This window comes from Nomia melanderi, chromosome 5 (genome assembly GCF_051020985.1).
Source record: "Nomia melanderi isolate GNS246 chromosome 5, iyNomMela1, whole genome shotgun sequence".
In the NCBI taxonomy this organism is placed as follows: domain Eukaryota; kingdom Metazoa; phylum Arthropoda; class Insecta; order Hymenoptera; family Halictidae; genus Nomia; species Nomia melanderi.
In genome coordinates, this window is record NC_135003.1 from 19,153,285 (window position 1) to 19,179,559 (window position 26,275).

A 26,275-nucleotide genomic window follows, 5' to 3' on the forward strand; every position below is an offset into this window, starting at 1 on the left:
TGTTTCGTTTACGTTAATATTCTTGACTCTCGAGGGCTGGTTAGGTCGATGCTCGTAAAGGGTCTACGGATGCGTTGGGGTTGCATCGAGAAATAAGGTAGACGAGGACTAGGACGCTTTTCCTGTTGACGTTCCTAGGGAGCATTCTTCTAATCTTCAACGATTCCCGCGATATCGCCTTTGTCGAAATTGTTGGAAAAATCTGTACTATAGGAAAGAGATAAACGTTATTGCGCCGCGTTTTCGACGATTGCGCGATTATGCGATTATGCGATTAGACGATTTTAGATAAGCTCGGATCCCGAACATAGAACAAGACCGTAAGCCCTTGTTGCGCGTTCCCCTCCATCTTTTCCCTTGGACACCTGCTTTCTCGGCAGACGGGGCCCAATGCGCAGGTATACCCTAAACGATTGCGGGCATATACGCACCCCTTCGTTTAACCGTCCGACGGTGGGTCACGACGGTTGAGTCTATTCTCGATTGTTCTATTTTTCAAGTTGAGTTCCAGAGAAGGAGATGCATCGGCCGAATTCATAGACACCAGAAACTGTACGAACCAAACGGGAAGGAATGCCTCGAAAGTGGAAGAAAGTTACGCGAATCGGTAGCTATCGCGAGTGGGTGTTGGTTCGACCGTCACGATTCCGTGATCGACCGATCATCCAGCGCCGCGCCGCGCGTAAAAACCGGTTTGCGCTTGTTGTTTTCTTCCAACGAGCGTTGTCCTTAGAATTGTTGACTATCGCGGCAACTATCGCGGCAACTATCGCGGCAATAACAAAGTCGTATCAGGACGCATTTTGATGAAATTACGGGGACCGATTTCGCGAGAAAACAAGATACCGCTTACTCTCTTTCCTCGATTGCGAAACCGGTGAAGTTTCAGTGACATCTGATGCGATAACGCGATACCTTGCTTCTCGCAGAACGCGAACATTGTTAGGTGCAGTGGCCGCCCGTTCGATTATCGCACCGATGATGCAATCTCGATAACAATAACGGGCATCCTATAAATTATGCGCGCGTTTACGATTACGATCGTACGCTCGAGTAGGCTCGAGTAGGCTCGAGTACGCTCGAGTACGCGTGCATTTCCCATTGGAAAAGAATCGTCCGAGCCCTCGAGAATCGGTAGTTGGAGAAAAACACCGAACGAACCTAAACTGTCATCCGTGTGCAGCGGTCTACGATCGATTCGTTGCGCCGTCTCGCTCGCGTTACCATCGTAGCTATGCACGGCTATGCATGCACGCGTACAGGGAGACGGGCAGAGACGGGTATCGAGAAGATTCGATGAAAGCACGCGTAGCGGAACAGGGACATCACGCCGGAGGCACGCATATGTAGGTAAACAATCGACCGAGTCCCGCCTTACGTAATAATAATACGGCTAATAAACTTACGACGCAATACCGTAGCGATTATGCGGGCAACAAGTTCACGCGATGTCGGACGGTTGAAAACAAGCCTCGATGGCCGACGCGAGTCTGCGCGTAGCGCGAGAATTACGTTTCAGGCTCTTTCTCTCGGGGATCCGCGTGCCCGAGCGTATGCATGCACGCGTAAGTCAGAAATATATTATGTACCTAAGCGTGTGTGTCGCCGAGGCGAGCACAGAAGCTAAATCGACGCGCGATATTCTTTCCTCTTCGTTCCTCTCGGCGTGTTCGTTTCTCCTGTTCATTCGCCGTGGCGTCCGTGTGTCGCCGCGTGCGCGACACGCCACACGCACACCGACTCGTTCTCCCGGCTCGATCCGTCTTCTGCGTCGCGTGATGTTGTACGTGGCCGGTGGCCATTGTGCGCGCGCATCTATTCCGAAAACAACGCACGGCACAACTGCCGGCGTCATTTCCCGTATATTTATCCGACTCGGTGCTCCTCGAACGGGATATAAATGCTAGCAGATGTAAACATCTCTAGTATCAGAGCAGCGGACCGAGTCGGCAAACGCGCGTTCTTTGAAATTTTTCCGAAAATCTGGACAAACTACCGCGTACGAACTAACGTACGCCCCGAAGATGGCGCTTTTATCGGAGAGCTAATTCCAACTTACCGGAACGCTGCCAGTGACTCTCACGCGCTTCTGGAACGGCTCCTCGAGCTTCTGCTCGCGGAATTGGAAGAATCGCGAAGCAAACTCTGAGAAAGGGGCAACCGATCTATTCTATGTAGCTGCTTGAACGCGATTCTTCGCCGGGATAGAAATCGCGACGAATCGATCGATAGATTTCGCCGGTAGAGAAGAGTTTGCAAGACGGACGAAGGTTGCGTCATATAATTGGTCGACCGTCGAATATCGAATATCGAGTATCGGGCATCGGGCATCGGGCATCGGGCATCGAACACGGCCAGCACAGTCTCCCCGCTCGGAGAGCCTCTGACCGCGGGCTACGTGACGGGTGGACGGGAGGTAGGGAGGCTGGTAGAGTACCTACTTACCGCGTTGTCAGAGGGCGTCGACAAAGTCGGCTGATCCTACGTGGAAGCGGCCGAACGGGACGAAACGGGCGCACGAGGTGGCGAGTGTGTTGGCGCGAGTGGGGATCGGAGGGGCGAGAGCGGAGCTCTAAACACCGTCGGCCGGGGGAATCGTCTACGAGCCGCGCAGCACGGAAACCGTCGGTGGGGATGTTGGTAAGCGGAACGACCATCTTGCGAGATTCAGTCGGAAACCAACTGCCGAGCAGTAAGGGAAGGTAAACGAAGAGAACCGATGCGTTAGTCGAAGGATTTTTAATGCGCTTCCGAGCCCGGATACCGCTACCCGCGAGTACAACGGAGCACCGAGCAGCGTCGCGAGATTTTCGCGAACGGAGAAGAAGGCCCGGTTTAACCGGCGAACAAACTCCGAGGAGAGGAGAGGAATCGAAGGAGGAGCGGACGTAGGCGAGGTTTGTCGGCTGTCGACGAATCGGGAAATTCACTTTTTCCGATCAGAGATTCGCCCACTGTGGAGGAACGCAATCGGATCGAAGGTAGTCGGAAGAGAAGTTGATCGGTTGATACACCGTGTGGTCGGGGCGCGCGCCAACACCAACGAGACCAGGACCACCGCCGAGCTGGTTGGAACGGAACGGAACGGAACGACACGGAGCGGAGCGAAGCGGAAAGGAAAGCTGCGTGCGAAGGAAAAGCAACGGCAACGAGAAAAGTGTGCAGTGTCAAAGTCTGTGATAGTATTTATTCGAATCATACGAGCTACACGACGCGCGCGCGCGCGCGTATCATCGACTACACAACAGCGTCTTCTGTCGTTCGAAGAAACCGTCGGAGCGAACAGGCCGGAGAAGAGTAGATAGCCTTTATATATTTATTTATATCTGTGATACCGACACTGATATACATCGATCTATCCCGGGAGAGTACGCGTCGGTAGGAGGAGAGGCACCGAATATTCGAGGGAACCGTAAACCCGCGGAGAAATAGGCATATTCGAGAGCAGACGAATAATAGAGAGGAACAGAGAGGAATAGAGAGGAACAGAGAGGAACAGAGAGAAGAATACAGGAAAGAGGAGGAGGGCAGATACGAACAGAGAGAAACACGCCTTATCATCGAACGGAGAGAGGCGTGTGTGTTGCGTGTGCGTGTGCAGAAGCGATCGCCGAACCGAGTGCTCGCCTGGAACGAAGATTTATATCAGTATCTCTTAGTGTATATAGATGTTTTTGTATATACGACTGACTCTTTTTTACAATTATTGATACCGAGTTAAGGGAACGTTCCATCGTTGTTCGACGATAAAGAAGATATAGAAGATATAGAAGATAAAGGAGTCGCGGGAGAAGAGAAATTTGGAACTCTCTGGACATTGCACCGTGCGATTGTTGCGGGCAAAAATGGTGGAAAAAATTTTGGAGGAGAGAGAGGACGGATGTGCGGAGGTTGCAAGAGGTAGGAAGATGTTTTCTTTTTATTTCGAAATCGAGCCTCCGATTCGTTTCGCTCGACCGCTCGAATCTCGTTCTCGCGTACCGGCACGATTCTCGAAACCAGTCGAACCTTTTTTATTTCGACTTTCGCGACGATTTCGTCGCGCTCATCCTTTTCTAGCCGTACGTATCGATAAGTAAGCTCGTCGCGCGTATCGTCGACGTGTACGCTTACTTATGTAAGTGCTTATTTACGTATCGATGGAGAATCGACGCGTGGATGGTAGGAAAAAATGTCGCCTCGCGTTGCGTCGCCTCGTCGAACGAACGAACGAACGAACGAACGAACGAACGAACGACCGACCGACCGACCGAAACGTCCAAAGAGATGGAAAAACCTGCTGCGAGAACGTTCCGTTCAAAGTCGCTCGACGAAAGAACTTTCTCGAAGTCGGTACTACTCGACAACCGTCCTGTCGGTTGCCGAAGCCTCCGTGCACGCCTCGGGTGCAGTCGTTTCGGTGTACGCGCATACTTGGCTACGTGGAATTGCGTCGATTAACCCGTTTGCCCTATCGTTTCCTTCGCAATTGCGCTCGATCGCACTGCTCGACGATTTACTCGACAATTCACCGCAACACGAGGAAAATTGGATCGATCGGTTATTCCGCGTTCGCTCCAAAAAGCGCGACGATCGATAACGGCAAAGCGAGATTTTATTTCTATCGAAACGAGTCGAGTCGCATTTCTTCGAACAGATTTTTCTCCGAGTACGAACAAACGGAGCAGTCGCGCGACTGCGTTCTCGAGAAACATTTGAGAAATCGGCGTCGACGATTCTCGTTTGCTCGCGTTCCAACGGCTACTTTCCTCGACGTTGACACCGGTTTCCGAGTCGAAAGGACTCGTTCCCCGAGAAACGATATTTTCCAACGTTCGTTCTCCTCCGCGATGCGCCGCCGCGATGCCTCGTTATTTTCGTTATTTTTCGAGGGTCAAACTGGGTTAGTCGGACCGCGTTCGAGTTCGACGGTAAGGGCAATCCAACAAAGAACGAACGTTGAGCGGACTGGGGTGGCGCGGCGGCAAGGGATCGACCGATGGGAAGAGCGGCTGATGCGATGGGGATCGCCGAGGTGAGCGTCGCCAGGCGCGAAGGGAAGGGAAGGGAAGGGAAGGGAAAGGAAAGGAAAGGAAAGGGTCCTTGCGCGCCGTAGATCCGTTGCCCCCTCCGTTAAAGGGAAGGGTTTATTTTCAAGGACAAAGGGTTCCGCGCGCTCTCGCAGCACATTTTCTACCCAACTGTAGAGTTATGTAAGCGGAACACGCGAAATATCGGTGGAAATATCGTTGCGTCGCAAATGCGAATCGTCTTACGGTGGTACGATCGTTGATACACTATACTAGAGTATACCGAGCATCCCGAACGCGGAAGAACAAGCAACTCCGAATTGTTGGTTGGGCGCGGAAAAGGAATCGAAATCGGGATCGATGGCCAACGAAAGCACTGCCTCCGAACTGCCGCTTGTCGGCGGTTACACCGGCTTTTGCGGATGCAGCGACATTATCGTACACGCGTATCTCGCGTAAGATGGCGGCGTTCCTTTTCCGTGCCAGTCATTGAACTCTCGCGATCGCAGCCGGGTCTGCGTTCCTCGCTGCCGATCTGGCGACGCATCGCCGGTAAGGTGCCGAGTCAGCCGAACGCCGTATCCAAATAATCGAATCGAATCGAATCGGATCGGATCGGATCGAGTCGCATGGAAATATACGAGTATAGAAATTTTGTACACGCCGCTGGAAGCCGGCTCGCGTCGGCCGAAAGTTCGTTACGAGCGCTGTTCGAATTGTTCTATTCTTGAAACTCGTCCGATTCGTTAGACTCGAATGATCGCTTCTGCGCGCACACGTTTTTGCTTTCGGCCGAATAAAACGAACAAGAATCGATTCTAACGACACAAGAACCGAACGAACGTACGATACCGTGTTGCGTAATAAGGACGTCTCTAGTGGCTGAACGATAAAAGCATCTAATTTTAAATGCAACCGATTCGAAAGAACGGTAACGTTAACGGCTAAGACGGCTAAGACGGCTAAGACGGCTACGACGACGCCGGACAATTCACGTTCGGGTCTCGGTTAGGAGCGTACCGATAGGAATAATGGAAGGAACGATAGAAACCGTAAACCGAGAAATCGAAATCGAAATGGAAAATTCGATCGACGATCGAAAGCGCGCGACGGCCACCGAACGAGCACGCGCGGTAGATCGCGCTTCGGAGAAAGGAATCGAGCGCGCGCGATGCGTTATCCGCGAACGATAAGGTGAATATTATCGATAAGCGCGAAAGCAACTTGGACCGGCAATCACCGATGACTAACGTCCGCGCGTTGTCGATCGAAAGGACGATTCGCGTTTTTCTTCCTCTTCGTTCTTCTTGTTCGGACACCGAACGGTCGATCGAGATTCCTCGTGTACGAGCATCGAACGATCCTTCGAGACGTAGATTAATCCTATTCGACGGTTGTTTCAGAAGATCCGAGCTGCATCAGCAGAGATACCGTGAATACATCTGGGGAATCCATGAGCGCCGTGCACGCTCGACAAGAAGAAGCCAGGCGCAAAAGACGCAAGAAGAAGCGTTCTGGATCCTCTTTGATGTCTTCCTGTTTCCAAGGTAACGCGTCGCCGGTATCTTTCTTAAAGCATCTTTCGATAAAGATACCCGAGAATCCTGTCGCGTTTCGTTCGTTGTTCAGAAAGGCTAGAGCCGGCGTTGCGTATGGTCAGCGCGCGCATCCAACTACTCCGTGTGTCATCCGTGCCTCGATGACTCGCGTTTCGCTCTTGGATCTGACCTTGTACAAGTTCAGAACGTTCTAGAAACTCGGATGCGCGCCGCTGCGAAGAGACCGTATTCGAAATGGAACGAAATCGATTGGGCCTCGGTTAGGTGGAAACGATCGAGAAACACGTGCTGGTATGCGAGCGATTGGCTCGAAAGACGCGCTTCCCACTCGTTTACCGGTAAACCACCGCGCCGATCGAGTTCACTGCCTCACGGTTACGTCACCGTACCGGGATCGATTTGTAAAGGAGTTTCGCGTTCGAGAAGTTTCCACTGCTGTGTACTCTCGCGGCAAATCGAGTATCCGTATACCTTGAAATCTAGGCCACGGGATACCTCGTCGATTGGATAGACACCCCGGATCGAATCGAATCGAATCGAATGCTTCTAGATAAACGTATAAATAGTCGTCGCGTACATCGAAGGACTCGCCGGATAACGTACGATATTCCGTCGGCGCCCGGCAACTCGCGTAACGCAAACTTCGTATTTCGTCGAGTCGATGAATTTCCGAGTTGGCGCGGCCACACGACTTTCGAGTCGCGCCAACTCGACCGATTATTGTCTTTTCTCGTCAACGTAAAACGGTTCAATGTTTCTCGGAAATAACATTTAAATAGAAATCCCTGCCTCGCGCGCGATTGCCGATTCGCGATTGCCGATTCGCGATTCGCGATTCGCGATGTATTCCGCATTCTCCAGGAACTCGGACTCTCCTCGCGGTCCTCGCGGTCCTCGCGACAACGACATTTTAGTTTAAATATAGTAATTGCGCGACAGACGGCGTCATTTTCCGACGTCGTCGCCGCTCCCGAATTAATCCCGTGCCAATTTTACGTTCCGCGATACACAGACTATTGCGACTATCGCCGCGACGACCAAGTAGAAGCGCTCTCGCGTTTGTCTGGTTTCGATTGTCGAGCGTTCGCCGGTGTTGCCAAGCAGAATCGTATCTGCTCGGTCTCGCCTCGTGTGGCGAGAGAGGAAACAGTCCTCGGAAAGAGAGGCGGTTGGTCGGATCAGCGGTAGATAGATATACGGGTTCGGGAACGCGAAAAGAGAGAGAGAGAGAGAGAGAGAGGAAGAGTAGTAGGGTTGATGGCAACGGTGCGGCGGCGCAATAGTTGCAGCGTTCTCTGGCGAACGAACCGAATCGAATCCTACTCTACCGAACTGAAATCGAATGGAATCGAATGGAATCGAATCGAATCGAATCGAATCGAATCGACAGAATGCGAGGCGCGAACCAACGGACAAGATTTCCAAGCATTACTTGTGCGTGACCTTAGCATTGACTGCGTTACACCGAGCAAACGCAACTCGGTTGGTCGATGCTTCGCTTACCTCGATAGCGTCGACGAATCAAGATCGCTGACGCATATCCGCGCGCGGTGCGGTGTATTTAAACGAGAAATCTCAATTGGAAATCGAACATTGAAAACTAGTAGTTTCTCGAAATCTAAACGCTAATTATAAACGTTTCCATCTTTCAGAACTGTACAAGTTGACCGGTGAAGTTCTCGGAGAGGGTGCTTACGCCTCGGTACAGACTTGCAGGTCTCTGTACACGGATCTCGAGTACGCCGTGAAGATAATCGACAAAATACCGGGTCACGCGCGTACACGCGTATTTAAAGAGGTCGAAACCTTCCACCATTGCCAGGGACATCCAAATATTATTCAAATGATCGAATTCTTCGAGGACGAAGAGAAATTTTATCTCGTATTCGAGAAAGTTAACGGAGGTCAATTGTTGAGCCGCATTCAAGAAAGGATTCATTTCAGTGAACGAGAAGCGAGTCAAATAGTCAAGGAGATAGCCAGCGCGTTAAACTTCCTTCACAAGAAAGGTGGGTAACGCGCGAAATAAAAAATGCAACCGAGTCGACAGAGAAATTCTGTTTGTTTCCTCCAGGAATCGCTCATAGGGACCTGAAGCCGGAAAACATATTATGCGTGTACCCGGACCAGCTGACACCGATCAAAGTCTGCGACTTTGATCTCGGTTCGGGTATCAAGTTCAACAACTCGCTGTCCAGTCCTGTGGCCACGCCACAGCTTCTGACACCGGTGGGAAGTGCCGATTTCATGGCTCCGGAGGTCGTCGAAGCTTTCATCGGCGAAGCCAATTATTACGACAAACGTTGCGATCTTTGGAGTCTCGGGGTGATCATGTACATCCTTCTGTGCGGATACCCGCCGTTCTACGGGAATTGCGGTACCGACTGCGGCTGGGAGAGAGGAGAGAATTGTCAAGCTTGCCAGGAGATGCTCTTCACCAGTATTCAGGAGGGCAGGTACGAATTCCCGGACAGCGAATGGAGATGCATTTCCGAAGACGCGAAAGATCTGATCAGAGGCCTACTCGTCAAGAAAGCCCACCAAAGGTTGAGCGCCGAATCCATTCTGAAACATCCGTGGATCAATCCCGGCCCTACCTCGGTCGAGAACACCGAGAAATCTCTCACCACTCCTCACATTATCAGGTTCGTAGGAGAGACCCACCCGTGTCTTCGCTACACGCGCGTCATCCGAATAGAAGAAGAAATATTCTAGCAAGCCTATTTATTTGCAGGAGGAATAATTCAGCGAGGGAACTATCGACTTTTGCCGAATCGGCAATGGCTGTGAATCGTGTGGTACTTCAACACTTCTCCGTAAATCTAGAGGAACTGACGGAGAACAGAGAGCCGAGATTATCGACTTCGTCGACCGACGAGGATAATCATCCTTACGGGCACATGTCCGATTCGAGCAGCGAGTTGTCCGAACACAGCAAACTGTGCGCGACTCATTCTTCCGGCGAGTTCGAAGGGAACAACGCGCCTCAAGACTGTTGCTCGGTCCGTTCGAGCATCGATCTGTCCGACCCGAAAACCATCGGCAAGAATCGTCTGATCGGCAAAGAATCTTCGCTGCATCGGCTGTTCGGATTGTCGCCGCCCAGCGAGAGTCGATTGATGCAGCGACGTTTGAAAGCACGCTCGGACCTGCTCGTACGGCAAACCAACAAAGCGATTATCGCCTCTCCGAGTGGCTGAGTGCGCACGCCCTTCCATCTCTGCGCGGTAACGCGTCTCCTTTCTTGGTAGCGTTGTACATTCGTATTTACACGTCTCTGCCCGCGTACAAGAATACGAAAGAACGCGTCTGCAGCAGCAATGTTATCTATCGCGACGGTTTGCCAACGATAACGATACGATTAAACGCGCGCGACTCTAGACGATTTGGCTGGTTTAACGACTCGCGAGGACAATGATTCCACCCCCGAGCAATCTCTCGTCGTCGTCCAAGTCGACCACGACCACGATATTTCGGGTTACATTGCTTTCATGCGCGCTCTCTGCACCCTTCGAATTTTCCAAAACACTCGTTTCGCTTACCGTATATGTCCGTCTCGTTCGGTTATTCCGGGAAATCGTATTCAGCAAAAATGCACGGACGAGAATCCTTGGATAGATCACACCGCGATACGAACAGTCGCGTCTCCTACGCGCGTTCAGCTTCAATTTCGAGTTCGAGTACCAATTATTTGCCGTTGATAACACGGATATAGAGATATCCGAAGAAATACTTCCAGTGCATGTCTTCGCGTTGCATTTTCGTTTCCCGTGTGCATCGAGTCTACTCGTTCGCGACGATTCGCCGACGCAGCAGGCGTCTCACGTGCCTCTTTAAACTCGAAACGACAGTTTCACGATATACATATATATATATATATATATATTTCGTTCGGTTTCGTGAAACCTGTATTCGCGTCCTCGCGACGGTTTCACTCTCTTTTGTTTTAACAACTCTGGATTTCCGACTGCCGCGGCAGTCGGATCGTCGACGTGTTTCTCTTTCTTTTCTCCTTATCGCGGTTTAATGTACGCGGTCAATGGCAACGCGCGTCGTTCTCGAATCAGAGATACCGAATGGGAACGACGAATGAGCCAAACGCGCGTTCTTTGGTGCATGTTACGAATAGTTTGCTCAGTAGGATTCTAAGGATCGTAGTAGACGGTAAGTTCGAATTTGTTTTCGCGAATATCAATATATATATATATATATATATATATATATATATATATATATATATATATATATATATATATATATATATACATATATATCTCCAAGAAAGGAAGAAAAGAAGAATGGAACGAAGGAACGAGTTTTGCCAAGAAAGAGAGAGAGAGAGAGAGAGGGAGAGAGGAAGAGAGAGAGAGAGAGGGGGGGGGGAGAAAACGGAGTTGTATCAGATGAGAGGCCTGAGGGAGGTAGGGAGGAGGGGTGTGTGCGTCTGTGCGCGACTGTGTGCGTGTGTTTGAGTGTGTTTTGGGGGCGGACGGGGCGAGATGGAGTGGATAATTACGGCCATTTTTTTTGTAAATGTCTTTTAAGTATCTTTGTAGAAAAAAGAAAAAGGTTTAGCGCGTAAGGAAGATAAAAGATTAGTTTAAAGAAAAAAACGGGACGAGGAGAAAAGCAAAAAAAAATGACTAAAGAAAAAGTGTACCTGCGTCGTAAGAATGATGCGAGTGCGAAAGCATAGGAAAAGAGGGGGCTCTCGAAGCTAGACGAACAGGGACGAAGGAAGGAGCAAAGAGAAAAGAGAAAAGAGAAAAGAGACGAGAGGAGGGGACGCGTTTCGAGGGGAAAAACGAAAGTTTGATCGGTGAACCTAGATTATACGAATCTATCGATTAATTAATTACCGTTACGTATTTTTGTAGAGCTCTATCGACGAAAAGTCGTTTGATCGTCTACCCGCCCGCAGTCGCAACCGAACGTTTCGAGCGGTCGCTGTACCGACACGGTCGCCTTTCATCGCGAACCCATCAACGATCATCGACGCGCATCCGATTCAACGAACAATTGCTCGAACGACTCCGTTCTTTCTTGTCGTCGACAACTTCCTAAATCATGATTTTCCAAATCGATCGATCTCTCGCGTCCCGCTCGTCGTTGGTTCGCGCTGCGAGGCGGGCAACTTTTTACTCAGGGCAGTTGAAGAACGAGCTGCGTAAATTCGATAGACGTATCGCACGTTTATCGCACGTTTATCGCACGTTTATCGCGTTCGGAGAAACCTAAGATGGTTAGAGATAGAATTTATAATGTTGTAAGCGGTGTTGTACAATACATGGCGGGTTCGAGAAAGCGATAAAACGAGGAAAACCAGAAAAACGAGAAAAACTGAGAAAACGAGAAGGAAAAAAAACTAAGAAAACGAAAGAAAACGCAGGAAAAAAACGAGAAATAAAAAGAAGAGAAAAAGGAAAGGAAAAAATAACAGCAGGACGAAAGAGCCGAGAGAGAGAGGGAGTTGTTCTCTTCCTTGTTTCGACGCGTGTTGTATATCCCGAAGAGGTTTGTCCTCGCGTGTCGGTCGCGTTCAACGCTCACGCTTCGTCGTTCCATCGAACCGCGTGTCGAACAGAGAAAGAAATAACTTAAAAGTAAAGATTCGTCCGAGCCCTCGGAACAGAGATATTCGGAGATCGTTGAAACCAGCCGCTTCTTTTCAAATTCTAATGCTCCCGAAGAAGAGTAGTACCGAGAAATTTGTGTGTGTCGCACACTTACGACGTAGAAACTAAAAAAAAAAAAAAAAGTATCGACGCGTTACGCGCGTGCTCTTTTACCGGATAGAAGCGCAAAGAAACTTAACAACAATATGTACCAGCGTATTTACGGGTCTCGTTTTTGTAAGACCAAAGATAATACAACGATACAGGATGAGATTTCGCTCTGATCGAGAGACGATCCTTCGGTTCCTTGTATTTCTCTATCGCTTTCTAGTTTCTTTCTTTGTTTCTTTCGTGAAAACGCTCGAGACGAGGAGGAGATTAAGCGGCGAATCAACGCGAACCAACGCGAACCAACGCGAACCGTCCCGAGGCTCTCGACCTCTCGTCCTCTCATCCGTAAATATTGACAAGGTACGGATAATCTGGCGAAACAATTACACCGAGTAATTCTATTCGACATTGGAAGCGACGATTCGACGATATTTCAAAAACACATTCGGATCGATTTGCATCGCGTGCCATTTTCTCGGAAATTTCCGTTCGAAATGTCGAAATGTCGACAGCTCGAACTCCGTACAAGCGTATACGCACGATTTCAGCCGAATCTGCAAAATCTGAAAATCTATCGTAGCACCGACTAAGGATAGAACTGGTATATACTTAAGGGCGAACAATTAGAGAAGCATCGTCGTTACGTAACAAGGAAATCCACGGCCATAACAATAGTTGTTTAATCGTAATGTCCGCGTACGCGCCTTTGAACGCGTATCCGAACCAGAGACGAATCGAGCGGCGAACGGTCACGAAAACCGATCCGAACAGAGGGGGACAGAGTGCGTCTACGAATACGCGTGGAAAGAAACGAACATCTTTGCGATAGATTTATAAGGTTTCGAGGTTTCTATGCACGGAACCATACAACTCGTTTGCATTCTTTTCCAAGACGACACACCGTCGCGAACATGTATTTTCTTTGGCCAGCAGAATTCTCGATCGTTATTGTACGGATAAATGCCATGCGCTCGCGAAAATGCTCGAAATTGGAACGAAAGAGGGAGACACGGCTCGCGACTCCCCTTCCCCTTTTTTCATCGATATACAAGAAAAAGAGACGACAAGTTTAAAGGAACAAATAAAAGAGCGTGCGCCACTATTCGATGCCGTTATTCTTCTGTTTTTCTGTTTTCGCTTTGCCGCCTGACTCGAATCGCCGATCGATCGCGCGCGGTGTATCCGAACAACTCGCGAACCGATTGCCAAGAAGAGCGATGCTTTTCCTTCTTTTCGAAAGTAGGGAAGAATCGGTTACCAGGCTGAACAGCTGAAAAGAAACCAAGTGTGCGCGTATTTGGTTCGACCGGCGTCACTCTAAATCTAATTACACATTTCCGAGTATGAAATAGAAGCGTGTCCGAAAACTGTCTGTGCCTCTTGTAAGGTATGTTTTTGTTGCGATTCGGTACCGTGATAAACGACAAGGGAACGTAATTGAAAATTGCGATAAGATCGAGAACATGGAGCGGCGGGGCATCATTGTTCTCGTGTAACAAGTCCAGCGCGAGTCTTACGAGAACTGTGTAAGCTTCCTAATAAAATAGCATTTAATTGAGACGTTTTGAAGCAATAGATGCGCACATGTTATTCGTGTATTTCGTTGTCGTTGCTACGTAGACGTTGCCATTTCCGTTTCATTCCTTTCCTTTCCTTTTCGCATCGAGGGCAAATCCAGATGACATTGTATTTATTTTTGGCGTGGTCGGAAATGATCGATCAAATATACGCCATCCTCTTACGAAGAGTGTCACGCCGTTGACGCGGTACTACGTCGCGCTACGTCGCACTTGACAGCTACTCCCGTTTCCCCGTTTCCCCGTTTCCCCGTTTCCCCGACGTTTTTAGGCACGTTCCAAAGACACGACAAACGGTCGACCGAACCGACGCCGAATGGACCGAGTGTACCGAATTCACCGAAGTAGTTCTCGCGATTCAAACTCGCCGACGATCAACGGACTAGCGGAAAAGCCACCGTTCAAGCTTTGTTTCTCCAGGAATCGGCTTCTCGGCAAGTCGTACATTCGTTCCCACGAAATGACAGGGGACTCGATGGCGCCAAACTTCTACCCGAACGAGTATGATCCTCCCAGAAGCGACGACCTTGAAAAACTTGCACCTCTGGAGAGGGGAAACCTCGAGGATAATGGTTATCCCTGTCATCTGTTGACCAGTCACGCGTAATCTTATCTTGCTACTTACATGTATAATGCGCACTGTGTCGCGATAGTCGGAATTTCGGAAACACGTTGGTTTTTCTCGATTATTCGCAGGTATGGCTGGTGGTACGAACGAGGAATACGGCCGGAGGATCCCCCATTCAACTATCGCAAGACAATTTCGGAATTGGTGCCTTTTCGGATGAAACTGTACGGCGAAGATGACAAGCTTCGACGTTCGAAACGTTAATGTTCGAATGCTCGATTCGAGCAGGTAGTTTAGCATCTGGAAAATACGCAAGTTGCAATGGTAACCGTGCGCCTCTCGTGTATCGTGCCAAGACGCTGCTGTCTCTTGGCGAGAATAAAATTCTTGGAACGAAATGCTAGGAAAGTTTTCTTTCGAACCCATTTCCTCCTCCTTTTCGCAACGTTTCCCAACGAAATATCATTTCCAGATGTTCCTTCGACGAAACAGAAGAGGACGGGACACCTATGTAGTCCATCTTGGGACAGGATAGATTCGATTCGATTGAATTTACCTTGGAATGGTGGCGCTCGCGCGCTTTCGATCTCTCGGTTTCCCGCCATCTCGGAACCCTCGAGAGCGAACCAATCGAGAGTCGAGACCGAAGGAATGCTCGAATCGCAGCGTACGGTTCGAGCAACTGGAACCCTTAGCTACGATTGTTTTCCGTGCGTGCGACCACTGACCATTGGAAAAAGGGCATCGCGACGGATTCCGCCAAAAATGAATTCTCGCGTGGTGGAGCGCGCACGGTTCGGCGGAGATTGTCTCGAAAATTCCGAGGAATTCTCACCATCCGAAAGGTAAATTTCCTTGCTCGTCTCTTTTCTTCTTTTAAGAGGAATTTACCGACTACCGCGTACCAGGCTTTTACCTGTTGCACAACTCGATGCAGGTGCATAGTATTGCGCGTACAGGTGAGGTTAAGAACCTTTACCAGTGTTGCGACTAGGAATTTTCACTCGATCTCCATTGCGGAGACACACTTTGCATCGTTTAATCGGTGCAATCGAAACCAACCTATTCCATAGAAACAAACTTACTCGAAAAACGTTATTTCGGATTTCGAAAGGTAACCATCTCGTCCCTTTCATTCGGACTATCAATCAGTCCAGTCGATCGAAAACGCTCTTTTCATTCTATTCTCGATTACGTCTTTCGAGAAAACGAACCGCTCGCGGTCCCATCTTCTTCTAGATTCCCTGCTGGCTACTCTGGTTGGAAGTACATTTCATTTATTCTCTGTATTTTCACCGCGATCCGGCCGACATTCGTTTCTACAGTTGTATTTTCTCATTTTATTACTTTCTCTATTACTACTATTATCGCTACTAATATTATTATTGTCATTTCCATGGAAGCATAACTGTTCTACGTTTATCTTTGTTCTAGTAAGAAACTACGATTGGACGATAGTTGCAACAACAACTCGAAGAATATTACAAACGACGAGCCCAAGAGCAACGAAAGGTGGTCGTATTCGGGAGATGGGACTCTCGCTGAACCAGAAATCTTAGCGGATATGGGTGTTAGCATGCTGGAAGATGAAGCATCCTGCGACAGTACAGAGATGTCCGAATCCCTCCGACATACCACCTCGCCAGCTATAATATCTCATACCGATAAACATTGCGAAAAACTAAATAATTATGAAAGCGAACAAACTATTTATAGAGGTGCCAACTTTAAAGCCACTGGAATCGATAGGTTTGTGACTCTATTATTCTCCTTGGACGAATCCGTTAGATTCTACCATAGATTTCTTTGCAACTTTGGAACCTCTTTTTAGACTGGAACAAGATTCGTACGTATTGGACGAACCAGCCGCTTATTCGACCGTTGGAAACGAATCTGGCTACTCCTCTAGGATGGAAATAAACAATTTTATGGACACGAAAGAAAGTTTTAGCCAAAACAGTTTAAACGCATCTTCCGAAAGAAGTAGCCTCGAACAGTTCTACCTGTCTAGAAGAAAAAGAAAACTCTCTATCGTCGGCGAGGACAAATTTAACAAGTTATCGGACGAAATGATTTTAATGATACTGAAATGGCTTCCTAAAAAGTGCCTGGTATGCTTTTCAGACAAGAAACGGGGTTCACTTGCCCTTTTTCTTATAATATAATATATAATACGATCGAATTCACGATGCTTAATCTTTCAGGTGCGTTCCATGTTAGTGTGTAAACGGTGGTGCCAAATAGCTCGAGACGAAGCATTATGGAGTAGATTGGATTTAGGTGGTAAAGTGCTCAGCGAAGGTACGTTGGGGCACATATTACCACGGGGCGTTCAAATACTTCGACTTGCTCAAGCAGAAATCGCGGATCCGGTGTTCCTTGAAAACAGCCAAGTTTTCACGGACGGTTATATTAGCAAACTGCAATATTTAGATCTCTCGATGGCTGTCATTCCTCCAAATGGACTGGCTATGTTATTAGCCAAATGTAAATACCTGAAAAAATTATCGCTAGAAAAATGTATAGTGAACAGATCGTGTTGTAAAGCTATTAGCGAAAATAGTGATCTAGAAATTTTGAATTTGACAATGTGCGAGGGTATGGACGTCGAATGCATCAAGGATTTAATGAAACTTCGACAGTAAGGAAACCAATTTCTCATTACGCGTTGCCGATAAATTTCAGCTTACTTGAGCTGTTTATTGGTATTTTTAGCTTGAGTGCTGTCAATATGTCTTGGTGTAACTTGGACATGGAATCTATGACGTTACTTTGTAAATCCCTACCACCGTCTGTTACGCGTTTAAATATAGCTGGATGTAGGAAAACAATGACCGACGACAGTAAGTTGAATTTTCTATAAAACCTTACCTTCGGTAGACCTTGCGATCTCTTTACGATACATTTTTACTAACGTTGCTCGTTCCTTTCAGATGTTAAAGACTTAGTGAGAAGTTGTCCGGATATGGTGGAGTTAGATTTGAGCGATTGTACGATGCTCGCGATGAACACTGTTCGTAGCTTGTTAGATTTAACGAAAATAGAACATTTATCATTGAGTCGGTGTTATGGTATACTTCCGCATAGATACTTAACGTTAGCGTACATGCCGTCTTTGTTATATTTGGATGTATTCGGTTTAATGTCGGAAGAAAAATTGAAAACTTTACAAGTTACCTGTGGTGAAACTCAGCTCAACAAGTTCCTATATAGCTCTGTCGCTAGACCGACGGTCGGCGTACGGAGAACAAGCATTTGGGGACTTCGTGTCAGGGATTAAAAATATTTACGTTCTCCTCCGTCGTAAATGTATCCTCCTCATATCGATGAAGAACGAGTCAAAACCAAAGTGAAACTGAAATGTACGTAATGTAATTGTGCCTCTTTCTTTCTTTCTTTCTTTCTTTCTTTCTTTCTTTCTTTCTTTCTTTCTTTCTTTCTTTCTTTCTTTCTTTCTTTCTTTCTTTCTTCCTTTCTTTCTTCCTTTCTTTCTTCCTTCAATCGAGAGAACGACTCTCCTCGTAGAATACCTTTTCTCGTCCTTTATCGAGTTAAGGGCGTCGTTAGCTTTCGTTGGCCTTGCATCCAACTATACCGAAGGGAGAGGTATGCTCAAGCGACATAGAACTCTGATGCTGTTAACAGTGTTGCGAGATCGGTGCTTTCGCTCCGACCAAATTATACAGTCCGGATGAATTGTTTGTATGTACTTGGTTGTTGGACCGAATCGAAATGTATCTCTAACGAATAGCGAGATTTTCGTTACGTAGCTACGTTACAATGAACATGTCGAATATGTATCGTTATTCGCAACGAAACGAACCTTTATTTTTCCAGAATCTTTCATACCATTTCGAAGAATACTTATATTCTAACATTGTAAAAAGCAGAAACTTTAACACTGTTGATTAGAAACATACGAGTACACGAATGGTAATGTTTCCTTATCATCTATCTGTTAACCAAACAATAAAGTCGAAGCGTTTAACGAATAACAGTAACAAAAATGGTATCTTTATTGAACCTTTTCAGAATACAGTAAGTCTGAAATACTATACAATCGCTTCAGTATTCGTTCGCGTACGACTATATAGAAATAATAAAATCATCCAGTAATTACAACTGATGTCTCGATTAGCTTGGAACTTTGCAGCTTACAATCTGTCGTTAAAATTTGTATATTTTGTCGGATTCGCAGCACATCTACGAGAGAACGAGAAATAAAATGGTACTTGCAAGCCTCCTGTCCCTTGGAAGTTTAATCCGAAATTCTTAATGTTTTTATCTTTTATTTCGATCAGGCTATAATTGAAGGCTTGTACATGTATACATTTACGATAAAACACACGCGCGCACACGCACCCGGACAATAGGGGCGGGGAGGAGGGGAGGGATGTAATTGAAAGTTTAATCAACCTAGAAATGTTGACATTTCTAATAAATGCGCTATTCCTTTACAGCATTTATACACTAGAGTTTCGCTTAGGCGACGAGAACTGTGCAATTAAATTCGTTTTCTCAACAGCATCATTTGTACCTTTTTCACTTGCACTTAGTACTAATTGGTTTTTTAGTAAAATATGGTTTGCAATTATTCACGCGACTATGTCGATTAGGCGGTTGCAACTGAAGGTCCTGGTGCGGGTTCGATCGCAATGTTGGACCTTTCCATTTGCACAGCATCCTTTTCCGTGGCATAAATTGATTTTGCTTCTTGTCTTTCTTGTTCGCTTTGCCATTGAACCTACGGAAAAACATACATACGCGATATCATTAAACCTACGGAAAAAGAAATGATTCTGTTCGACGAAAGAAAGAGCAGTACCTTTTGCTTGTGTTGCATGATAGCTTCTGTACACCTATCTATGACCATTTGTTCGGTGAGTACTCCATCCTCGGAAGCGTACGCTGCCGCTTGCCACGCAACTCCCAGTTTCGCCAACTCCCTTCCAGACATCCCTTCGGTCATCCCGGCTAATCTAGTGCAAAGCGCGCCATAGTCGAACTGCGCCAGTTTCAGCCTTTTGTTGCCCTCGATTGCCGGTTGAAGAACAAATTTATCAAAGTAGAGACGAACCAGACGTTCGCGCTCTTCCCGCCCTGGCAAACGGAATTCTACCATTTCATCCAGTCTGTCGTTGACAGCCCAATCGAATTGCTCGGGAGTATTCGAAGCGAGAACCAACATGAATTTGTTGCTCTGCTCCCCAGTCCTATAGAGAAACGCGTTCAGCATCGCTCTCAGGTCCTCCGAAATATGTTCGCTGGAACGTTTCCTCAAGAACGCGTCAGCCTCGTCGATGAAAAGCAGCAGACCTCTTCTAGAGGTTACGGCCCAATCGAAAACTTTGTGAATCGCAGTGACACCGTCTCGACCCAACGGTGCCAGGTCCCCGCCAGTTACGATCGCATAGTCCATGCCGGAGTGTTCCGCCAATTTCTTTGCGAACATAGTTTTACCGGTTCCGGGTGGGCCGTGCATTAGAATATTTCGATACATTCCGCGATTTCGTTTGGTATTTTTCGTAGCTATAGCGATGTCGCGCAACCTTTCCTCGAGTTTCGGAGCCAACACGACGCCGGATAGCGCGTCCGTCTGCTTAGTTTTGAGTTTCTTCGCTGCCTCGACAGGATGTCGTAACGTGTCTAGTATCGTGAATCTGGAAGTTTCTCGAACCAACGATGGTTTCCCCAGGCGCGACTCGATGTACTTTGCTGCCACGCTCGTCGATCCTTTCGCGGTATACACGCCAAACGCCAGCAAAGACAAGCCGCCAGCGGCAGCTAGAATCTTGTCCCAGTCCTGTAGAAGAGCCGTAGCGCCCGAACCTAATACCGAACCGGCAGTCCTGAAACATTTAATGCGCGCATTCTAATGCCGTCTATCGTCGGTACAGCCTTTCTACTTACTTTATAGATTCCAAGACGGTGATTCTTTTCTCGGATGCCTTCAATCTGATCTGTTCCAGATTCAAATCTTGATTCTCTCTGTCAATTTTTGCTTTGGCCTTCAATTCGGCGTCCAATTTCCTCATTTCATTTTTGTGTCTCAAATCCATTTCGTGTTCTATGGTAGCTTTCCTCATCGCTTCTTGTTTGGCTACGGATTCCTCTTGCCTCCTTAGATTTTCGTCGTTCATCCTCTGTTGCTGTATCAGCTGATCGTCGTATCGTCTTCTCGCCAGCTGATCTTGGTACTGAGCTCGCATCTCGTGTTGCCTGGTTTCCTCTTGTAGAGTTTTCCTCCTCTCCTCTCCCTCGATTCGCTTCTGATCCGTTCTCAGCTGTTCTATGCTAGCCTCGTATTTCTTCAATTCGGTTTGCATTTCGACCTGCTTGGTTGCTTCTTGTAATTTGGACAGTTCCAGCGCTTCTTTGGCATGTTCTGAAGAAACGAAAAGTTTGTCAAAATTCCAGGGGTCCGAGTTCGAAGGAACGGCAAAGCGATAAATTCGAAAGAAATAGGTTATACGATATTGTTATTCGGATTAAAGGAATCGCGAGACTTTGCGTGTCGCACCGGACGAACACGAGGACGAGATTCCTAACCCGTGTAACAAGTTTTTTTCTTACGTAATCTTGCATGGCAATTCGATGAAAGGGAGAAACTGAAAAATCAATCGTACATACTCGATCTTTCGAGCTCTTTAGCGGCTGCAGCTGCTCTTTCCAAAGCACTCGAATCGAATCGGTAAGCATCCATTTGAGACTTTCCGATCGGTACGCGGGAGCCGTCGCCATCGCCAGGAGGATTCGCCGATGCCGGCACTTGCACGAATTGCGAAAAGTCTTGAGGTTGGGAATTACGGTATCCGAAAAGCCACGACATAATTCGATCTGATCGTAAACGAACGCTACCGGCAAAAGGAACCTTTGTCTTTCCTCCGTTTTATCTCTGGTTACCACGAGGAGCTCTCACGTGCGTTAGCAACGTGAACACTGAAACGAATGGACACTAGACCGCACTTCTTTGCATCATCCGACGAGTATCGACACGAACCCCGAATCCGTACGTATGTACGTGCATTTATGCAGCCGAGTCCAATCGGGCAACTTTTCGACTCGCGCTACTGGAGCAACGTTCGCGTACTGCGCGCGAGTAAACGAATATAGGACCGACGAACCGTCCGTTGCAACGAAACAATGAAAATTAGCCGAATTTTCATTTCGAACCGTTCAAGTCCGCGCTTCGCGCCGCCGACCGACGAACCGCGAGAAACATTTCGAACGGCTAACGAAACGTTTCGATTCTATCGTTTGCTCGACGAATATACGTGGTAGGTGTATATCCTGGTACCGGCGAGAAAAGGCACAGGTTCGTCGAATAAACGAGTATGCGAACGAAAAGGAGAGAAAGGGTAGCAACGAAAGAATCGAACGGTGGCGCCTCGAACGGTTCGAATGCGAGGCGCGAGTAAACGCGCGAGTAAACGCGCGAGTACCGACCATTCAAACCGTCTACGCGACTGTGCGTTGCGTAGTAATCTTTTCTGCGATAAAGGGTAACAACACGCGATGCGTGCCGCCGTAAGTAATCGCAACGATACTACACGTATACCTATCGTACCGTATACACTGTACAATAGATTTTCCGAGCGAAAATAATTGGCCGGCCCGATCTCCGATGAAACCGCTCCAACCTCGTGACTTTCAAACGGTTAGAGTGGGGTGAACAACTATTTCGACCATCGGTATCCGTGCAATTGCGAAACGCATTGAAATACTTTTGCATCGAAACAACGCAATAGCCGATTAAAATGAAAAGACAAAGATAGTTTTTTGCAACGGTTATTTCGAGCGACAGATGAAACCGTGTTGGGTCGTCCGTCCGACCATCTGACATTTACATTGTTCATCGTAACGAACTTTGAACGGACGCGTTCAAGGTGAAAAGGAAAACGACACGCTCGACGATGTACCCTAGAGCCGAGATCTCTAGAGCAGAAATGCGTGCCATCGAAATGGTCTTTTCGTAATACGCTTGGTTAAGGAGCAGAAAACTATGTGGCACACAGTTTGGACCACTGAACTCGAGAAGAACGAGTAGCGCGACAGTCGTGTAAGAAATACCGTTAGCGTTGTAAAACGCGCGAGTCTTCGAAGGCCGAGCCTCGAACGAACGCGCGAAGATGAAGAACTTGGAGGGTTTTGAAGTTTCCTACGCTCGATGAAAGTAGTCGAGAGGAACTGGGAAAATCAAAGTACGGATAATACGTACCCACGGTGTGCCTTCCTCCGCGCCTCTTTGTCCTCCACGCAACGTCGTAACGTTTCGATACGGGAGAGTACGGTACGAGCAGGAAAGTAGAAAAGCAGAGCATCGAATACGTGGAATCGTGTCGATTCGATGTGTAACATGATATATCCCCCGTTTATTTCGCATACGTACACGTACAGGCGTATACTTGGTAGAAATACAAAAAGCGCGTGCTCGATAGAGATGCACGCGCGTAGAAAGAACCGTCGATCTAAACGAGACGAGTAAAAATATGGACGGTAACGTAACAAACGGCATATTATTGTAGGAAGTTTGATCGTAGTCGTCTGGATCCACGGCCCACGAGAGCACGGACACTGTGCGCCAGCCACTTTCTGCCCGTTCTCGTGCCTCGTTGCAGTTGGTGTTTCCCATTCCGCGAGACCTCGTGGCACGAGTCTAATGGAAATCGTACAGGAGATAACGATGCAGCGACTGTGGGAGCTGAAGCTTGCGAACGATTTTGGGTAATTTGGTGCCGCACAACTTTCGAACTATCAACCTAGCTTGATGGGTGAGAGGCAACGGAGTTCTGGCCGCCTCCATGACCATGGCTTTCTGCGCGTCCGTCAGGCTGCTCGACCTACGGATCATGCAGGGGTCGAAGCTTTCCGCAGCTTCGAGCAACGCCTTGAGCAGCCGCGGCTTGTCCGCGGTGTTCTGCAGGGAGTTGAGTATTCCGTGCGGGTCGCGGAACTGCGTCTTGATGACGACTCGCGCCCCGTACTTGAGCAGAAGGGCGACCACCTGCACCGACGGGTTCTCGTTCGAGGCCACGTACTCCGCGAGGACCGGGCGCAGCGCCGGCCCCTCGTCGCTGCGTATCACCAGGTTCGGGTCCGCGCCCCGTTCCAGCAGCATCGACAGGATCTCCAGCCGGTTTGGAATGTTGTCCGCGCAAGCGACGTGCAGCGGGGAACCGATGATCGGCGAAGTCGCGTTCACGTCAGCACCTAAATCCGACGTGTTTCGAGCGTGTTTTAACGACGCCGGTGGCAAAGTGCCCGCGGAGGACCGATATCGGTCCTTTCGAAAGAATAGGAAGGCAAGCGCTCACCCGATTGCAACAGCATTTGGACGATCGAGGGGTCCCCCTTCAGGATGGCCAAATCGAGAGCCGTGGGCTTCTGATACTCGGGCCCGAGATCGAGCCGAGCTCCTTGCTTCAGGAGCAGATCGATCACCGTTGGATCCCCGCCGAGAATCGCGTAGTGCAGAACCGTCCGGTAATCGTGCCTCGCGTCCGCCATCGAATTCACGTCTGCGCCGTAGCTCAGCAGGAGCAGCACCGAGGTGATACCCTGGCGAACGTTCTCCGCTGGTAAGTGCATCGCTCCGTCGCCGCGACGATCGTCGCCTTACCTGCGGTAGCCTCGCGGCCTTCATCAGCGGCGTCAGTCCCGCGCGGTCCCTCGTGTTCGGCTGCGCCCCGAAAGCCAGCAGCAGTTCCATGCATTGCAGGTCCAACGGCGAAACCAGATTGATCTCCGATCCGAAGAAGTATCGCTTGTTCGGGTTCGCGCCGGCCTCCAGCAAAATCCTCGCCACTTGGACGTGCCGATTTTTCAGCGCGAGACGCAGCGGTTCGTCGCACATGGTGGTCCTGCGTACGCATCGTTAATCGACATTCTCTTTCGCTCTTCCGTTCGGCGTTCGAACGGCTCTCTTCCGTCACCGGTAACAAAGACACGCGGCAGTGAGACGAGAGAAGGAGAAGCCAGGGAAACGAGGCGGCCGAGGAAAAGCCGCCGAACGAGATCGAACGGAAGAGAAGAGAGTTGCTCGCTAGACAGATAGGAATCGCGTACCTCGGGAAGAGCTCTCCGGTGTCCGGTCGGTGGTCGATCTTGGCGCCGTGGTCGAGCAACAGCTTGACCAGATCCACGTAGCCGTGCTCGGCTGCGAGATGCAGCGCCGAGTATCCGCATTCGTCGGTCGCGTCGATGTCCGCGCCGCGCACCAGCAACAACTGAGCCGCTTCCGTGTACCTCTGCCACACCGCGTAATGCAACGGCCTCAAACCCTGAGTGACGGCCTCGTTCGCCTTTGCCCCGCATGCCAGGAGAATTCGAATTTCGTCGAGCGGTTGCAAACGTATTATGGAATCGGCTAGTTCCCGTTGCAGCGGACTCGCGACGCATTCGGTAGGCATCTACAGCCGCCATCGGCGGAAATCAAACAGAGACATTTCGATTATTCGTCTTCTTTCCGTTCGTTCCTCCTCTTTCCTCCCACGTCCGCCTGTTTCTGCCTCCTCGCTCTCCTCCTTACTCCGTTTTACTCCTATTCGATCATCGTTAAAAACGGAGCGCGCGAGATCCACGTTTCATTTCGGGTCGAACCGAGTTTGCCGTTCGACCGTCGCGCGCATCGCATCGCATCGCATCGCATCGCATCGCATCGCATCGCATCGCATCGCATCGCATCGCACGGACGCTGTACGCGACGTTCGATCGAACAATCGAGATCTCGATTGAAACAAGTCGAAACTCTGCCAAGGAAGCGACACAAATTTAGCGATGATAACGGAACTTTCGCTCGATCGGAACAACCGATTCGACGATCTCCGCGTTACGCGTTCGCAAACGATCTTTGCTCTCTCGCGATCTCGCGCGATCCTACCTTTCCTCGCTCGACCGACCAGCCGATTTTTCATCGAAGACAACAAAATCTAGCTCATAGGTATCAAAGTGTCTCGCGACTACTGCCAAGATTGTATCTCCGTAAAGGTTTCGTTCGGTCTCGGTTCGCTTCGCTTCGTTTCGCTTTGTTCCACTTGGGTCCGATTCGATTTCATCTCGCGCAAAGATCCGACCAAGGCATCGCGAACGTTTCTTCCTCGCTGTAAAGATTCGTCGAAGAAAGGAGGTTCCGCGCGCGAAGCTTCCCACGGCTCTCGAACGTTACGTTTTAATTGTAAATGCTCGACGTTTCCCGACACGCGTACCCCATTGAACGTTGTTTACTCACAGCAAATAATCTGCGATGCTCCAGCATATAGAACCGGTTGCGTTACAAACTGTCTTCTCGGTCGGAAAGTCGGTCCTATTTAAAGCTTCGAACGGTGATTCCGCCCGAAAATAACACAAAGGGAACGCGCGAGAGCGTGCGCGTCGAATCACTCGCTTGCGACAACTGCGCAAAATTTTCGGTTCGCGGAGCTTTCGAAGCAACCAGGTTTGCGCGCACTTTTGTTCGCGTCAAGATCGGAAACGCGACTCCGCGTTGCCCGCGGCGTAGCTTTTACTCGGGACGCTCGCTTTCCACCGCGACCTCTTCGGAATCGCCTCGATCGCCTAACGGTCCCGACGCGCGCTCGTTTCATCGCGTCGTCGTTGCAACCGCTCCGCCCCGTTCTATTCTTTTCACCGCGACGATCGGCCGGCAAACGAGCACGCGCGATGCGCCATGGATCCCGAAATTTCAAACGCGTCTCTTCTCGCGCCGCGTGGGGTTGTCGTAGGTTGTTCTCGTGGGTTGCGTAGACGCGAGCCGCTGCGGTCCGCCGTGTCACGATCACACGGAATTCGTCATCTTTCCCCGGAATCCTCTACCCTCGCCGGAAAATAGCGCGCACGC

General features: G+C 49.0%; 4 protein-coding genes across 8 annotated transcripts; 2 read left to right on the forward strand and 2 right to left on the reverse strand.

Annotated features, from left to right (window-relative positions):
• The first annotated feature begins 3,748 nt into the window (after nucleotides 1–3,748).
• LOC116424568 (MAP kinase-interacting serine/threonine-protein kinase 1) lies at nucleotides 3,749–10,833 on the forward strand. 2 transcript variants are annotated; one of them, XM_031971133.2, is made up of 5 exons: nucleotides 3,749–3,900; nucleotides 6,413–6,556; nucleotides 8,221–8,577; nucleotides 8,643–9,213; nucleotides 9,303–10,833. In XM_031971133.2, the coding sequence occupies exons 1-5, from the start codon at nucleotides 3,846–3,848 to the stop codon at nucleotides 9,766–9,768; spliced, it is 1,593 nt and encodes a 530-aa protein (XP_031826993.1). In that variant the 5' UTR covers nucleotides 3,749–3,845; the 3' UTR covers nucleotides 9,769–10,833. The 2 variants fall into 2 exon arrangements, with proteins under 2 accessions (XP_031826993.1, XP_031826994.1); XM_031971134.2 differs by having other exon boundaries at nucleotides 6,416–6,556.
• A 4,342-nt stretch (nucleotides 10,834–15,175) lies between these two features.
• Skp2 (S-phase kinase-associated protein 2) lies at nucleotides 15,176–18,417 on the forward strand. Of its 3 annotated transcripts, none has more exons than XM_031971406.2 (6): nucleotides 15,176–15,284; nucleotides 15,874–16,188; nucleotides 16,271–16,550; nucleotides 16,644–17,080; nucleotides 17,155–17,282; nucleotides 17,373–18,417. In XM_031971406.2, exons 1-6 carry the CDS (start codon nucleotides 15,205–15,207, stop codon nucleotides 17,717–17,719), a joined length of 1,587 nt encoding a protein of 528 aa, XP_031827266.1. In that variant the 5' UTR covers nucleotides 15,176–15,204; the 3' UTR covers nucleotides 17,720–18,417. The 3 variants fall into 3 exon arrangements, with proteins under 3 accessions (XP_031827266.1, XP_076223931.1, XP_031827265.1); XM_076367816.1 differs by lacking the exon at nucleotides 15,176–15,284 and adding an exon at nucleotides 15,293–15,398 and having other exon boundaries at nucleotides 17,373–18,415; XM_031971405.2 differs by lacking the exon at nucleotides 15,176–15,284 and adding an exon at nucleotides 15,405–15,553 and having other exon boundaries at nucleotides 17,373–18,415.
• Nucleotides 18,418–18,431: 14 nt separating this feature from the next.
• Nucleotides 18,432–22,803, reverse strand: bor (ATPase family AAA domain containing bor). 2 transcript variants are annotated; one of them, XM_031971403.2, is made up of 4 exons: nucleotides 22,658–22,803; nucleotides 20,350–20,824; nucleotides 19,265–20,288; nucleotides 18,432–19,183 (listed from the first exon to the last, which is right to left on the reverse strand). In XM_031971403.2, the coding sequence occupies exons 1-4, from the start codon at nucleotides 22,758–22,760 to the stop codon at nucleotides 19,052–19,054; spliced, it is 1,734 nt and encodes a 577-aa protein (XP_031827263.1). In that variant the 5' UTR covers nucleotides 22,761–22,803; the 3' UTR covers nucleotides 18,432–19,051. The 2 variants fall into 2 exon arrangements, with proteins under 2 accessions (XP_031827263.1, XP_031827262.1); XM_031971402.2 differs by lacking the exon at nucleotides 22,658–22,803 and adding an exon at nucleotides 21,070–22,617.
• On the reverse strand, nucleotides 22,792–26,165 carry LOC116424685 (ankyrin repeat and SOCS box protein 16). The gene is made up of 5 exons (XM_031971404.2): nucleotides 25,667–26,165; nucleotides 24,505–24,848; nucleotides 24,059–24,299; nucleotides 23,754–23,997; nucleotides 22,792–23,649 (listed from the first exon to the last, which is right to left on the reverse strand). Exons 1-5 carry the CDS (start codon nucleotides 25,691–25,693, stop codon nucleotides 23,096–23,098), a joined length of 1,410 nt encoding a protein of 469 aa, XP_031827264.1. The 5' UTR covers nucleotides 25,694–26,165; the 3' UTR covers nucleotides 22,792–23,095.
• Between the last annotated feature and the right edge of the window lie 110 nt (nucleotides 26,166–26,275).